A 13,795-nucleotide genomic window follows, 5' to 3' on the forward strand; every position below is an offset into this window, starting at 1 on the left:
TAAATCTCATTAAAGGAATATCATCATATATTTAATTATTTGATCCTCGTCAGTTGATTAACGTAAATCGATAACGGTTGGCTGACTAGAGTTTGACGTTATTGTCGTGAGACGGCGGTGATCAACTGACCCCTTTCGGTCACACCTAAAGGAACGAACCCCAATAGACAACTATTTAATTGTATGAGATACGATTTATTTAGTCCCTTGATTTATAGACTAAAAAGTTAGTCGATTATTTTTAGAGAGATTTCGAGTTGCGAACTCGAGGCACGGCAGTTATTATTTAATTATGCGATAATTGAATAATAAATTTTGGGAGACGGGTTTTAGTTAATTAATTGTTAATTCACTAAAATTGTACTAATTGATTAATGTGATTAATATTAGTACGTAAATAATATGTGTAGCGGTACACGTATATTTACGGAGTGATTTGGACGAAATTAATTATGGAAGCATTTAAACATGAAACGATGTTTAAAATAAAATTACACGTATTTGTGCGACAAATATAAGAACCGACATGGACCCATAAATGGGCAAGTGGACCGTGTTAATGAAGTTAGTGGATGATCATAATCATTTCACTTTTACTTGTTTTTCTTCCATAAGTGTCATATGATCATTGTGCATGTCGTAATGTTTTTAGACAAAAATTGAAACAAATCCACTCCTATACACTACCCCTCCACCCACCACTTTCCTATATACTCTCCAAATTGTTGTTCATTATTTTACACACTTCATTTGTACATTTTGCATGTGAACAAAAATTTGTCTTCCTCTCTCTAAAATTATTATACATCTTTACTAAGAAGTTAGTAATCAAATATTATTACTAAGAGTGTTAGTAATAATACAAATATTATCAAGGGAATAATTTTAACAAGTTTCGATTAAAATACTTGTTAGATTTTTGGGTTGAGTTCTTGGGTGCATATTGTAAGGAGATCTTCTCTTTGAAGATTTGTTAGGAGGATCATCCTTTTGTTATAAGCTCAAGAACAATCAAGGTAGGAGATCTTGATTGTGCCTACATTACCATAAAATCAATGTAAGGAAATTGTTTTTCCTTAAACTTTCATTTTTATGCTTTTATATTTGCATGCATGTTACATAGATCACCATAATGATAAATTATGAGATAATTTAATTTTTATTAGAGAGTCTAATATGGATCTATGATCTTTCATTATTTACTAATTTTATTGAAAATCTTAAACTAAGATTATAAATATGAAGACTTACGGAAATTCATGGTGATTAAATTACATTTTATTTTAAAAAAATGTCGACAAAAATTATGATATAGGTGGTTGGTGGGTAAACGGGGCGGGTACGGGTCTAGATTTTCATTTGGTGGGGCGGGTACGGGTATGGAAACTTGTACCCGCCATGGGTGGTGGGGCGGGTACGGGTATGGGAATTTCTTGGTGGGTACGGGTACGGGGGAGCCTATAACCACCACCGCCCTGCCCCAATGACATCCCTAAGAGGATGTCATTGACCTAGGCCCTTTTAGTCATGGGTTTTCAGTTGAATCTTGTGTCGGTCTCTTAAATCTCGGAGGACTAGCTCCATTTCTCCTCTCCCGCTCTTGAATTTGTTTCTTAAGCTTTAGTGGTCACATTAGGGTTGCTTGGGCCACACTTAGGGGGTTGGCACCTCCGTTGGAATTCTGAGACGGTATTTTCCGACCAAGACCACGTTTTGGGATGAAAACTCGGCCACTTAGATGAGGAAAGTGGACCATTTTTGTTAGATGCATTCTATTACTTGCTTATGTGCTTACATGTTGGATGCATCGCCATTTTGGCAAGACCTTACTTGCCTTGCAACGAGGCACTTTACCTCATAAGTGTCTCGTTGTGAGTTGAAGGGACGAAGAAGGCCCATTAATTGCCTTTCATCGGATATTATTAGAGTAGTTAGGTTATAGTTTAATAAGGGTCTCATTTTTTATCACTTACTTACTCGGGGACGATTAATGATCAAGTGCGGGGAGGTTTGACATATGAATAATTTATACCATTTCTCCTCTTTATTCTCATGCATTTTGACTCCATTTGAGACGGTTTTGTATGTCTTACCTTGCATTTTGTATCCCGATTCCCTAGTCTATGTGATCATGTCCGTCTTGCATGAATTGGGATGGAAATAGAGGAATTGGAGCAAGGGAGACGGATCGAGAAAATAGCATGGAGAAGAGAGGAAGAAATGTTGAGAAGAGGTTCCTAGCCGGTAGGCCGGCAGCCGGTCAGCCGGCCGGGACCCCTCCACACATTGGCCAAGTGAAGAAAATGAAGGAATTTACAGTGAACTCCCAGCCGGGCAGCCTGACGGCAACCAGGCCACCGGCTGGGAATGCATGATGAAGGAAGAAAGTGAAGAAATGGAGAAGAAGTCACAGAGAGCTCCCGGCCATGCACATCTGATAACTGTGTTTTTATTCAAAACATACAGAGAACTCCCAGCCGGGTAAGGCACCGGCAGCCGACCCACCGGCTGGGACACGCCTTCCGCATTTTAAATTTCTTTGTAATTACCAACCTAATTTCCTTGTAAACTATAAATACCTCCTCCCTTAATCATTTGTACACACAAATCTAAATCTGAAATTATTTCCCTAATTTATGCACACACTCTTAAGCAAGCTTTAATCTTTCCTTAATCAAATATAAATTACTTAGAAAGCTAGCTTAGAATTAGTTATTCTCAATTGTTTACATTTGGTATTGGATTGTAATTTGAAGATTGGTGAAGATTATTCTTCTATTTAATCCAAGATTGCAACTTTGTCTCCTAATTGGTATAATTCGTCTTCTAGTTTGTTTATCTTTCAATTGTTTCCATATTTAAGTTGCTTAATTAGTTATCTTACAAACATGCTTTCCTTTATTTGTTACATGTCAAAGCTTCCATCTTTTATGTTGTTTGTTACCAACATGTGTGAGTAGTGCCTTACTAGGATGGAGGGGGATCTCATATAGAATTATAGGAGGGGATTGTGACATAGGGAGATTGAATTCCTTGAGTTTATGCTTGTTGATTTTATCATGCACATAAGGTGTTTGTGAGAATGCTTGAGTGAGAATTTAGGCATTTGAACTATCTTTTCTACTTGTTGGGTGAGAACTTGACTAGTATATAGGAAACTTATGATAAAATTATGGTTGGGTTAATTAAGTGAGGACTTAATCGATCTTAACTTAGGGGTTAGTCTCACATCGAGAGATTGGGTCTTTCCTTTGCTTATGCTCTTGGGTTTTGTCGTTTTATGTGTATTACCTTCCTTCTCTATATGAGTGAACCCGATATCCTAGTTCCTTTAATCATTGTTGTTCATTGCCTTAAGAATCTATTCGATTTTCTATTGTTTTAGTATATTTCCTTTAGTTAGTATTAAATCAACTCAATTTCTTATTTTGGGCTAAACTAGTAGTTTAACAAGCAATCCTAGAACCATAACACCGTCTTTTGGGTTCGACGCTCACATCTACGACATATTCTTGTTATACATGCGAGGTTACTGTATGGGTAAAAATACCCTCTCATTCTCATCATGACGTGGCAACTCGCAATTGGATAAAATAAAGGCACATGGATCAATAACAAAGCAGCAGGCTGCTAGACGCAAGGAAGAACAAGGGGGGATGAACCTAGACATTCAAGTGATACAAAGGCCACGTTTGAATTAAGTAACAAGCAGCCAGCAGGAACATTGCAGTGATCAGCAAAAGCTTTGACAAAGTCAGCAACCACTTCCTATTTCATAGGAAGTGGAGCGTATGGTTGAGCATATGTAGGGAGCATGTACGACAATTCAAAAGAGGGCTATAAAAGAGCAACGAACATCAGATTTAAGGGCATTCATCATTGACTCCACTAAAAGAAATATCATTCACCACGTGCAACAATTAATATCATTAACACACTTAGAAATTTATACATCGTTCGTACCATTTGTACTTAGTCATTTGGAGATCACTGCTGTACCTCCTGATCGTTCCAGCTAGGTTCACTCTCGAATACGATTACTACTAGTGGATCATTGGTGGGATACCATTCCCCCCGCGGCTTTTCCCACATTTTGGGTTTCCCGCGTCACCATTTTGCTCGTCGTTTGTCTCTCTTTCTTTTCGTTTGTTTCTCTTTCGTGCTAGTTGTTTACTTTCGTTCTCTCTATGTTCTTACTAACGATCTACTTAAGTCTTTAATATCGTATTTTAATTGGAATAGCCGCATTCACTCACAAATCTTTAGTAGGTAAACTCTTACCAAAACAATTTGGCGCCCACCGTGGGGCATTGTGGTAAATCTTGGTTAAAATACCTTTTTTCGACATATCCTAACATCTCTATAGTTGGTAATGTCAGATCCAATTAGAACGTATCAGATCCAATGAGTAGATCAGCGCAAACTCAGGTAGTAGGGGCGATGCCAGCAACCTCCGGTGTTCCAACAACGACGGTCCCTAGCACCAGAGTGACTGCAGGCCAGGCTCAGCCCCAAGTATAAGCAAAGCCTCCTTACTCTCACAAAATCACAGATATGGGAGTAGGGAAGGCTGGAAAATCACCAGTTATTAATCCTGTGCCAAAGCCTAATAAGGATGGGAGTCCGTAGCGCCAAGGATCACCAGGACACCTGATAGGAGCCCGTCTCCCAGGAGCATCACAACCGGATCCGGTACAGCAGTTTCTCCAAGGGATGGTATCCTTGCATCAGGCGGTGATACGATTACAAAGGGACAACCAGTCCTTGCAGGAGAAGATAGATGCAGTCTCACCCCTGGGAACGCCCTAGTAGATGGCAAGGTCAACACTCGACCAGGGGAATGCCAGGGAGTAGTCAGGGAGGCTAATGCCCCAAAATCTAGTAACCGGGCTTGATATGGATATGCTGCCACCAGGGGTAACCACACCAACCGAGCAAGTGTATCCAGCGGGAACGGTGGCCACCCAGGGTACGATCCAATCACCAGGGGTCCCACCACCATCGAGGATGCCGCAAACGTACCCCATGGTACTCAATCCTGTGGGATTAGGAGCACTTACTCCAGATCCTATATCAACAACCAGCAGTACGCCAGTGGTACCAGGGAGCAATCCAGGGGAACCGTCAGCAGGAAACGCATATCACGGGATGTGCTCCTATATGCCATATACTCCAGACAGTCAGTTCTGGCCTATTGTGAACTCAACACCATTACCTGGAAGCTACATGGTACCTCCTTACATGGCAAGAGGAACACCAAATCCATATGGAATCTACTCAGTACCCCACAATCAGGGTATGGGGGTAGGAAGCCATGTAGAACAACAGTTGCAGGATATCAGGTCCTTACTCAGCAAGGTTCCAAGGTTACCACGTCCCATGGAGGTAGCAACCCCGGAGTGCTTTGCGGATTCCCCCTTCGTGGACAGCATTGCCCTTGTCAGCATGCTAAAGGGGTTCACCACACTAACAATGACATTGTATGATGGAATAGAGGATCCGCTGGAGCACATCAACCAGTACAAACAGAAAATCATGGTGGTTGCAGCAACAGGGCCTGAAAAGGAGGCATGTATGTGCAAAGGATTCGGTTCCACCTTGTCAGGAGCCGCACTTCAGTGGTTCGTTAACCTTCCCAACAAGTCTATTTCCAACTTCGCATGGTTAGTGAATGTTTTCAATCAGCAGTTCGCAAGCAGTCGCAAGCCAGAAAAATTATCCAGTGATCTATACCGGATCTTCCAGAGGTTCGAGGAGTCCACCAGGGATTATCTTGCCATATTCAATGTGGAAAAAATATCTATCCCTAGGTGCGACCCTACAACGACAGTCAACGCCTTCAGAAGGGGACTGCATCGCGATTCTGATTTGTACAAGGATCTCACCAAGCATCCATGTGCCACCTTTGAGGAAGTCAAGCAAATGGCAGAGGCTACTTATCGCCTAAAGGAGGATGAGGATAGAAAGGATCTGTATGGAACAGAGTCGTCCAGAAGAAAAATCACAACAGAGAGAAAGAATGAAAGAGCCAAACCCTACAGCAAGAACACAGTGAACAAAGTCTCAGGAGAAACAGAGAGCACCGAGGCTCCACCTAAGCTCAGCGAGTATGGGTTCACCACTGGACTTGCTAGGGTAATGAAGGCAATCAGGGAGCTAGGGCAGAGGGCTAGGTGGCCCAATAATCCTATTTCCAGGGAGAACGACAGAAGAGATGCCAGCAAAAGGTGTGAATACCACAACGATATTGGCCACAATATAGAAGATTGTGTAGTATTACGAAAGGAAGTAAAGCACCTCTACAGTGCTGGATGCTTGGATCACCTGCTCCCCAGGGGGCGAAATCCGGAAAGGTCCATACTGCTGACCAGGCCCAACCATCCCCACCTCCACCTTACTCAAAGGTAGTGAACGTCATCACAGGGGGGTCGGAGATATGTGGTCTCACTTATTCAGTAGCAAAGTGCCATGCAATCGAGACTAAAGGAGATAAACCAGAGTTCTCCCTCAGGGTCAGCAGACAAGATCTACCAGCAATCTCATTCGACGAGGCAGACGTACCTGATGAGGAAGAACACCACCATGACGCCTTGATCATTACCCTTTCTATAGGGAATTGCCTTGTTAAAAAGATATTGGTAGATACAGAAGCTCAGAACTCGATAATCCGGAAACCTTGAAGAACATGGCGTTCAGCGAGAAAAACCTGGTGAAGAAGGCAGTACCCTTGGCCTTGGATCCATGAAATGAAAGCAGTACCATCAACGTACCATCAGAGCCTAAAGTTCCCTACACCCTGGGGGGTACAGGAGATACGGGGAGATCAAAATGAAGCTCGGGATTGCTATAAAAATGCTCTGAAACCCACCGCAGCTGGTCCAGCATAGCAATTACAGAAACTGTGCATCCAGAGGGAGTATATCGCACCTCCCCAGGAGGAACTCGACGAAGTAAACTGGATTTACGATTTCCGGCAAGAAGAACAATCTTTGGTGGGAGCTAATTGTGCAGGTAACATCTGTGAGCAGATAATTGAATTTTTACGTACTAATATGGATTGTTTTGCCTGATCCCATAGCGACATGATTGGCATAGATCCAAGTGTAATTACACACCGGTTAAATGTAGACCCCAGCTTTCCTCCAGTCCAGCAGAAAAGGCGGAAATTTGCTCCTGAAAGGAACGAGGTGATAAACCAGGAGGTAGACAACCTCCTAGCAGCATGCAAGATCAGGGAAGTTAACTACCCAGATTGGCTCTAGAATGTTGTGGTTAGACCCAAGAAGAACAACAAGTGGAGAGTATGTGTCGATTTCACAGATCTTAACAAAGCTTGCCGAAAAGACTCGTTCCCCTGCCGCACATTGATTCCATGGTAGACGCTACAGCAGGGCATGAGCTACTTACCTTCCTTGACGCCTGGAGTGGGTACAACCAGATAAAAATGAACCCTAAGGATCAGGAGAAAACAGCCTTTAGATCTGACAGAGGCTTGTACTGCTACAATGTGATGCCCTTTGGCCTCAAGAATGCTGGTTCCACCTAACAGCGCTTGGTGAACAGAATGTTTAAGGAGGAGATAGGGAGAATAATGGAAGTCTACAGTGACGATATGGTAGTCAAATCCGAGAAGGCAGAACAACATATGTCCCACCTGGAGAATACCTTCTCGATCCTCAGAAAATACCATATAAAGCTGAACCCTCTAAAATGCACTTTTGGAGTCTCCTCTGGGAAATTCCTGGGGTACTTAGTGACGCAAAGAGGGATAGAGGCCAACACGGAGCAAATCAAAGCAGTACTTCAGTTAGAATCTCCTCAGAAGCCAAAGGACGTACAGAGGCTGACAGGTCGGGTAGCAGCCCTAAACCGGTTCATATCAAGGTCCTCAGACAGGTGTCGATTGTTCTTTGACATCCTGAGCAAGATCCAGAAGTTTGAGTCGAAGCAGGAGCATGAAAAGGCGTTTGGGGAGCTAAAGCAGTACCTAAGCATGCCTCATCTTTCTCCAGGCCAGAACAGGGAGAACCGCTGTACTTGTATCTATCAGTGATAGAGGCGACTATAAGGGCTGTACTGGTACGAGAGCACGAAGGAATGCAGAAACCAGTATACTATATAAGCAAGTCTCTGTTACCTGTAGAGACCAGGTACACATCTCTAGAAAAACTCGTTTTAGCACATGTTACTGCTTCGTACAAATTGCGTCCCTATTTTGAGTCACATACAATTTCAGTCGTGACCAACTACCCCCTGAAAACCATAATGAGGAAACCCGAACTGTCAGGGAGAATGGTTAAGTGGTCTGTCCACCTAAGTGGGTACGACCTGAAATTTGAACCCCGAACAGCCATAAAGTCCCAAGCCCTAGCTGACTTTATGTCAGACTTTAGTCCCATCCTTCAAGAACAAGCCGACAGTGAAATCTTGACCCTAAGTGAGGCTAAAGGGGAGCAGGTATGGGAGTTTCATGTTTGTGGGGCATCCAATACGAAGGGAGCAGGGGTAGGACGGGTCCTGAAATCACCTCAAGGGGAACAGATAATACAGGCAGTACGATGTGAGTTCAAAGCAACGAATAACGAGGCTGAATTAGAGGCCCTAATCTTAGGACTCCAATTAGCCTTAGAATTGCAAATCAGCCGCATCGAGGTGTATAGTGACTCCAAACTGATCGTAAACCATGTGAATAACGTATACACGGCCAGGGATCCTAAAATGATAGCCTACCTGGAAGTGGCGAAGGAGCTCAAACTCCGCTTTGCCTCCTTCCACATCCAGCAGATACCAAGGGATCAGAATGTTGAAGCGGATGCTCTTGCCACCCTCGGAGCAGCCTTCACTCCAGGGGTAGTGGGTACTCTACCATTCATACATGTCATGAAACCTGCCATACGTCAGAATGAATAGCAGAACGCCAGTAAGGCTACAACCACCCAGTGGACATACGAAGCAGGGATACTGTGTACTGCCACACCCCAGGAAGAGATTGATGATTAGCGGAAGCCTTACATTAGTTGGCTACGTGATGAGGTATTACCACCAGACCAGAAAGACACCAGGAGCTTCAAAATAAAATCCTCCAGATTCTTACTCATTGATGGTATCCTATTTAGGAAGTCCTTGGCAAGACCGTATATGAGGTGCTAAAGCATACAGGAGGCACGGGCAGTAATGTGTGATATCCACAGTGGTGATTGTGGAAATCACACAGAGGGTAGGAGCCTGTCCAACAGGACACTAAGGCAGGGTTACTTATGGCCTACCATGAGGAAGGACGTCATAGATTACGTCAAGAAATGTGAAGAATGCCAAAGGCACGCTCCTGTCAGCCACAAGCCAGCAGAACATATGCATCCGATTATCTCGCCTTGGCCTTTTATGAAATAGGGAATGGACATTGTGGGACCATTACCCCGTGCTTCTGGAAACGGGGCGTACATGCTGGCAATGACGGATTACATCTCTAAATGGATAGAGGCATAAGCTTTCCCTCAGATCCAGGAGAAGCATGTGATATCTTTCATCAAGAGGAACATAGTCAGCAGATGTGGCATCCCTTCAGAAATCATATGTGACAATGGGTCACAATTCATATCCAACAGAATGGAAGACTACTGCGCCAGGTGGAACATCAAGCTGTTTAAGTCCACTCCTAGGAATCCGCAGTCCAACGGTCAGGCAGAATCCAGCAACAAGATAGTAATGAAGAACCTGAAAAGAAGGCTGGAGGAGATAGAAGGCAACTCGGCAGATGAGCTCCCCTTCGTGCTGTGGTCTGATAGAACTACCCCCAAAGTGGCAACCGATCAAATACCATTCAGTCTGGTATATGGGGCCGAGGCAGTTATTCCCTCTAAGGTGCAAGTACCGACGCATCGATATGCCAATGCCACCGAAGAGAGGAACCAGGTAGAAATGGCCAGCACCCTGGATATCATTAATGAGACAAGGACCAACGCCCAAATCAGGATGACAGCCTACAAGCAGACAGTTGTCAGGAGTTACAACAAAAACGTAAGGTTGAGAACGCTTCAGGTAGGGGACCTGGTACTCAGGAAAGTATTCCCAAACACCAAGAACCAGAGTGCAGGCAAATTCGCCTACAACTGGGAAGGTCCCTACCGTATAGAAGGCATCGTGGGTAATGGGGGCATACAAGTTGGAGACTATGGATGGGGAAGCTGTCGCTAGATCCTGGAACATCATTCACCTTAAAAAGTATTATGTCTGAGGTTCCAGGTGCAGGACCCAGAAGTTCCACCTCCAACAGGTACATCCCAGGACCCTTGAATCCTAGCATTCAGTACTCCAGAAACCTTAGAACATGAACTAACTTGCTAAAAGTGTCTTTAATTAAGCAGCTATCGCTTGAAGGGGAACAACCCCAGAACCCACTTGCTGGAGCCAAAGTTCACTCTCTCATAAGGTACATACGCAAAGAACTAATCATTTTGTTTCGTACCGCCTTACTGTACCACCTGCATTAGTCTAACAGTAACATCTCTTTTGACAGCAGGAACAACTAAGTCACCAGGCAAGGTCGTTCGTTCAAGACGCATGCGTGCATTTAGGAGACTTAGCACATGCATCTTATTTTCCCTTGGTGTCAACTTCACAGGTGTCATGATACGGTCGTTTCTGTACCAAAAATAAAACCTAAATATAACTAACAGAAGCCAGTGATAAGTAGGGTCGATCTCCACAGGGAGGCAAGGTATCTATCTGTAATCCGTCTATCTTAGTCACAAATGGGGTTTTTATATTTGATTTTCTAAACTACTGGAAGTCAAAGGGTAAGAGAAATAAAGTAAGAGCAGTAAAGGACGAACATGACAGATGTGATCAGATAAAAGAGAGTATGTCAGGATTTCGGTCCACCATGGCAGTTTATCGACTTAGTTGCAAATAGCCTAGAAAATCTACTGTGAGAAGGATAAAGGAAAGGTCCTTCCGGTCCAATTTCCATCCTAGATTTCCGCTAACTTAACTTTCGTCCTCATTAGGGTAGTCTACTGTTCATAGCAGGTATGTTCATTCCAATCTTCCGATCCAGGAACGAAATTAACCAGATTAATGTAATTTAGAAGCATGCATTCAACTAAATTGGTGTACAATTATATTGCTATGGGACAGATTCTCACAAGTAAACCATCTAGTCTATTTGCTACATCGTCACAATCCTACCATGGATTCCCTAGTCCTAACATAGAAAAAATTAGCTACTCATACTACTAATGGTGTCAACAATAATAATAATGAGCATACTAATCAAAAGCATGATGGAATAATGACGATTAAGCATAAACTAAATTAGGCAGAAATATTAAAGAGAGAAAGCAAGAATTTAAAGCAAACAAATAAAAAGATTAAGATTAAGAGAGAAAAGTGATTACAATCTAAAGAAATCCGGCGCAAAGATCATTCCACTAAGCAAAGCAAAGATTAAAGGGAAGAGAAAAAGTGATTAACAATGAAGATGGTATGAGAAAAGAGAGTTTTTGACCTAATCCCGACTTCCTTTATACAGTGAAGTCATTATTAACATAAAATAAACCTAACACGGGTTAAAAATCCCGAGTATATAAGCTAACCACTCGATCGAGCAACTTTATATCACTCGATCGAACAAATCCAAGATAAAACTTCTCGATCGAGTACTTTAGTTACTCGATCGAACACTTATCAAAAAGTCACTTTCGACCGAGTAGAAAAAGGAGTCGATCGAACACAATTGTACTCGATCGAGTACTTTCCAGCGCACAATTTCTACTTCGCGCACTGAACTTCAAACGGCTGCCATTTCTTTGTTACTTGGGCAAACAGGGCGTTTCCGGTGGCGTTGGAAAGCCAAGAGGAGAAGATTTCATCTCCGATTGGATTCATCTGAAAATCAGTTGTAGCACTCGAGATATGGCTCTTCAAAATAGGCACTAGCAATTTGAAGTTCTTCCTTTGCTCGCCTAGCTATCTTACTTCTTTGCACATCTCAAAATAGTAGTCTTAAGGCTCCGACTCAACTCATCTCCTAAATGCATGCATAGGGACATGTTTTAGGTTTGATTACGCTCATTTCCGGTTCATACCTGCAAATAATACAAGACAAACCAAAGTAGACCATTCGGGGAACATTTGTAGCCAAACACCACACAAAATGCATTGAAATGCGTGCAATGAAGTACAAAATACCTATATAAAATGCACGCATCAAATCTCCCCAAACCAAACCTTTGCTTGTCCCCAAGCAAATTAAATGCAAACTAATGGAACGGATATGAAAACTCAGAGGTAGCTATAACCTGTCTACTTGAACCAATTTAATGCAATCAAAAATTAACAATCATAGCTACAGTAGTCAATACGCAAACGAGTTGTATGATGTCCATAAATAAAGCTGACTTATCGACCTTGCAAGACCGACAAAATCGGACTCTCACGGGTCACTCTTCTCTCATGAAGCAAAGGGTGAATAATTATGTGTAAGAGGGAAACAGAATACAGTCACTTACCTAAACTACGACCTACATAACATGCATGCAACAAAAATGATAGACGATTCAAGTACTATACATACATTCCAACCAACAATGTCCGTCACAACCGAGGGCTTAAAAATGGTATGGGAAAGTGAGGTTCAGGTCGGAAAAGGAAAAACAAATTATGGAAATGTGAAGGTTAAGCGTCAAGCTAGTTCCTAAACAACGCCATATAGGACCATCCGAATCTCAACTGACTGTAAAATAAAGTACAAGTGCCCTTCATTGGCACACAACTCACTGTCCAAATACACTATCTCCTCAAAAATATATGAGTAAGACGGAGGAGGGAGACCGTCACAAAATAAAATAAGCACAGACGGTCTCTTATTTCTCAACTAGCTCAAAAAGTTTCCATTTTTTCTTTCTTTTTCCTTCTGCTCACGTGTAACTCAATCTTTTTTCTTTTTTTTTTCTTTTTCACACGTGTTTTTTTTTTCATTTTCACGTTTTTTTTCTTTGTCATCCTTCCTCATTTTTCTACCAAATCCAATCAATTGGACAACCGAGCCAAACTCGCAACATGGATATATACCACAAGAAGTCACACTAAACTAGCTTGACTGGGCAGGCTAAATTTTGGGTGTAGCTGATGGGTCAAAAAGGCTAAATTTGGCTTAAGTGGAGCTAAATGGGTGAAAAATGTAAGAAAAGGAAATTTGCAAGCACCTCCCTGCATGTGACACCGACCACAAACCCGAATGTATGCAATTAACAAGAAATCGAATTTCATAAATGTGCAAAAGTAATGGACATGCTATGCAAGGAGTACTACTCTCAATTCCTAATGAACTGGTCATGAATGTCACCAGTTATATGGCTCTAAATCTCAGAAATTATAGAGTAGGTTGCCGATTTATCAGGTCAAGTCTACGGAAATCAATCGTTCCGACTCAACCTATATGCAAAATGAAACGTGAATATTTTTTTATTTTTTTTTTTGATTTTTTTTTTAAATTTTTATGGATTTTGAATTTTATGGAAATAAACAAGAAATGCATACAAAAATTAAACGTGACAACAGAGCAAATAAAAACAAGATGCAGACACAGATATGGATGCATAACCTCCCCAAACCAAACCGTACAATGCCCTCATGTACCTAAAACAGGGAAAGGAAATGCAAACTAAAAAGGAGAGGGAGTGTAGAAGCGTAAAACTTACAAGATAACGCGAAGAAGGGACCTCCCCAAACCAGCCAGCAACATGGGAGGTCACAGCTAGCGGCTTCAGAGCAGCTAAGTTGCGAACATAATGCA

The 13,795-nt window shown here is 42.3% G+C and overlaps 1 protein-coding gene across 1 annotated transcript; it reads left to right on the forward strand.

Annotated features, from left to right (window-relative positions):
• Positions 1-8,265: 8,265 nt before the first annotated feature.
• Positions 8,266-8,910, forward strand: LOC141638980 (uncharacterized). The gene has a single exon (XM_074448165.1). The coding sequence runs from the start codon at positions 8,266-8,268 to the stop codon at positions 8,908-8,910; it is 645 nt and encodes a 214-aa protein (XP_074304266.1).
• Positions 8,911-13,795: the final 4,885 nt, after the last annotated feature.

This window comes from Silene latifolia, unplaced genomic scaffold, assembly GCF_048544455.1.
Source record: "Silene latifolia isolate original U9 population unplaced genomic scaffold, ASM4854445v1 scaffold_243, whole genome shotgun sequence".
NCBI lineage: Eukaryota > Viridiplantae > Streptophyta > Magnoliopsida > Caryophyllales > Caryophyllaceae > Silene > Silene latifolia.

Coding starts and splice junctions, on each gene's coding strand:
- LOC141638980 (XM_074448165.1), top strand. CDS start 8,266: ATGAGGAAACCCGAACTGTCAGGGAGAATGGTTAAGTGGTCTGTCCAC.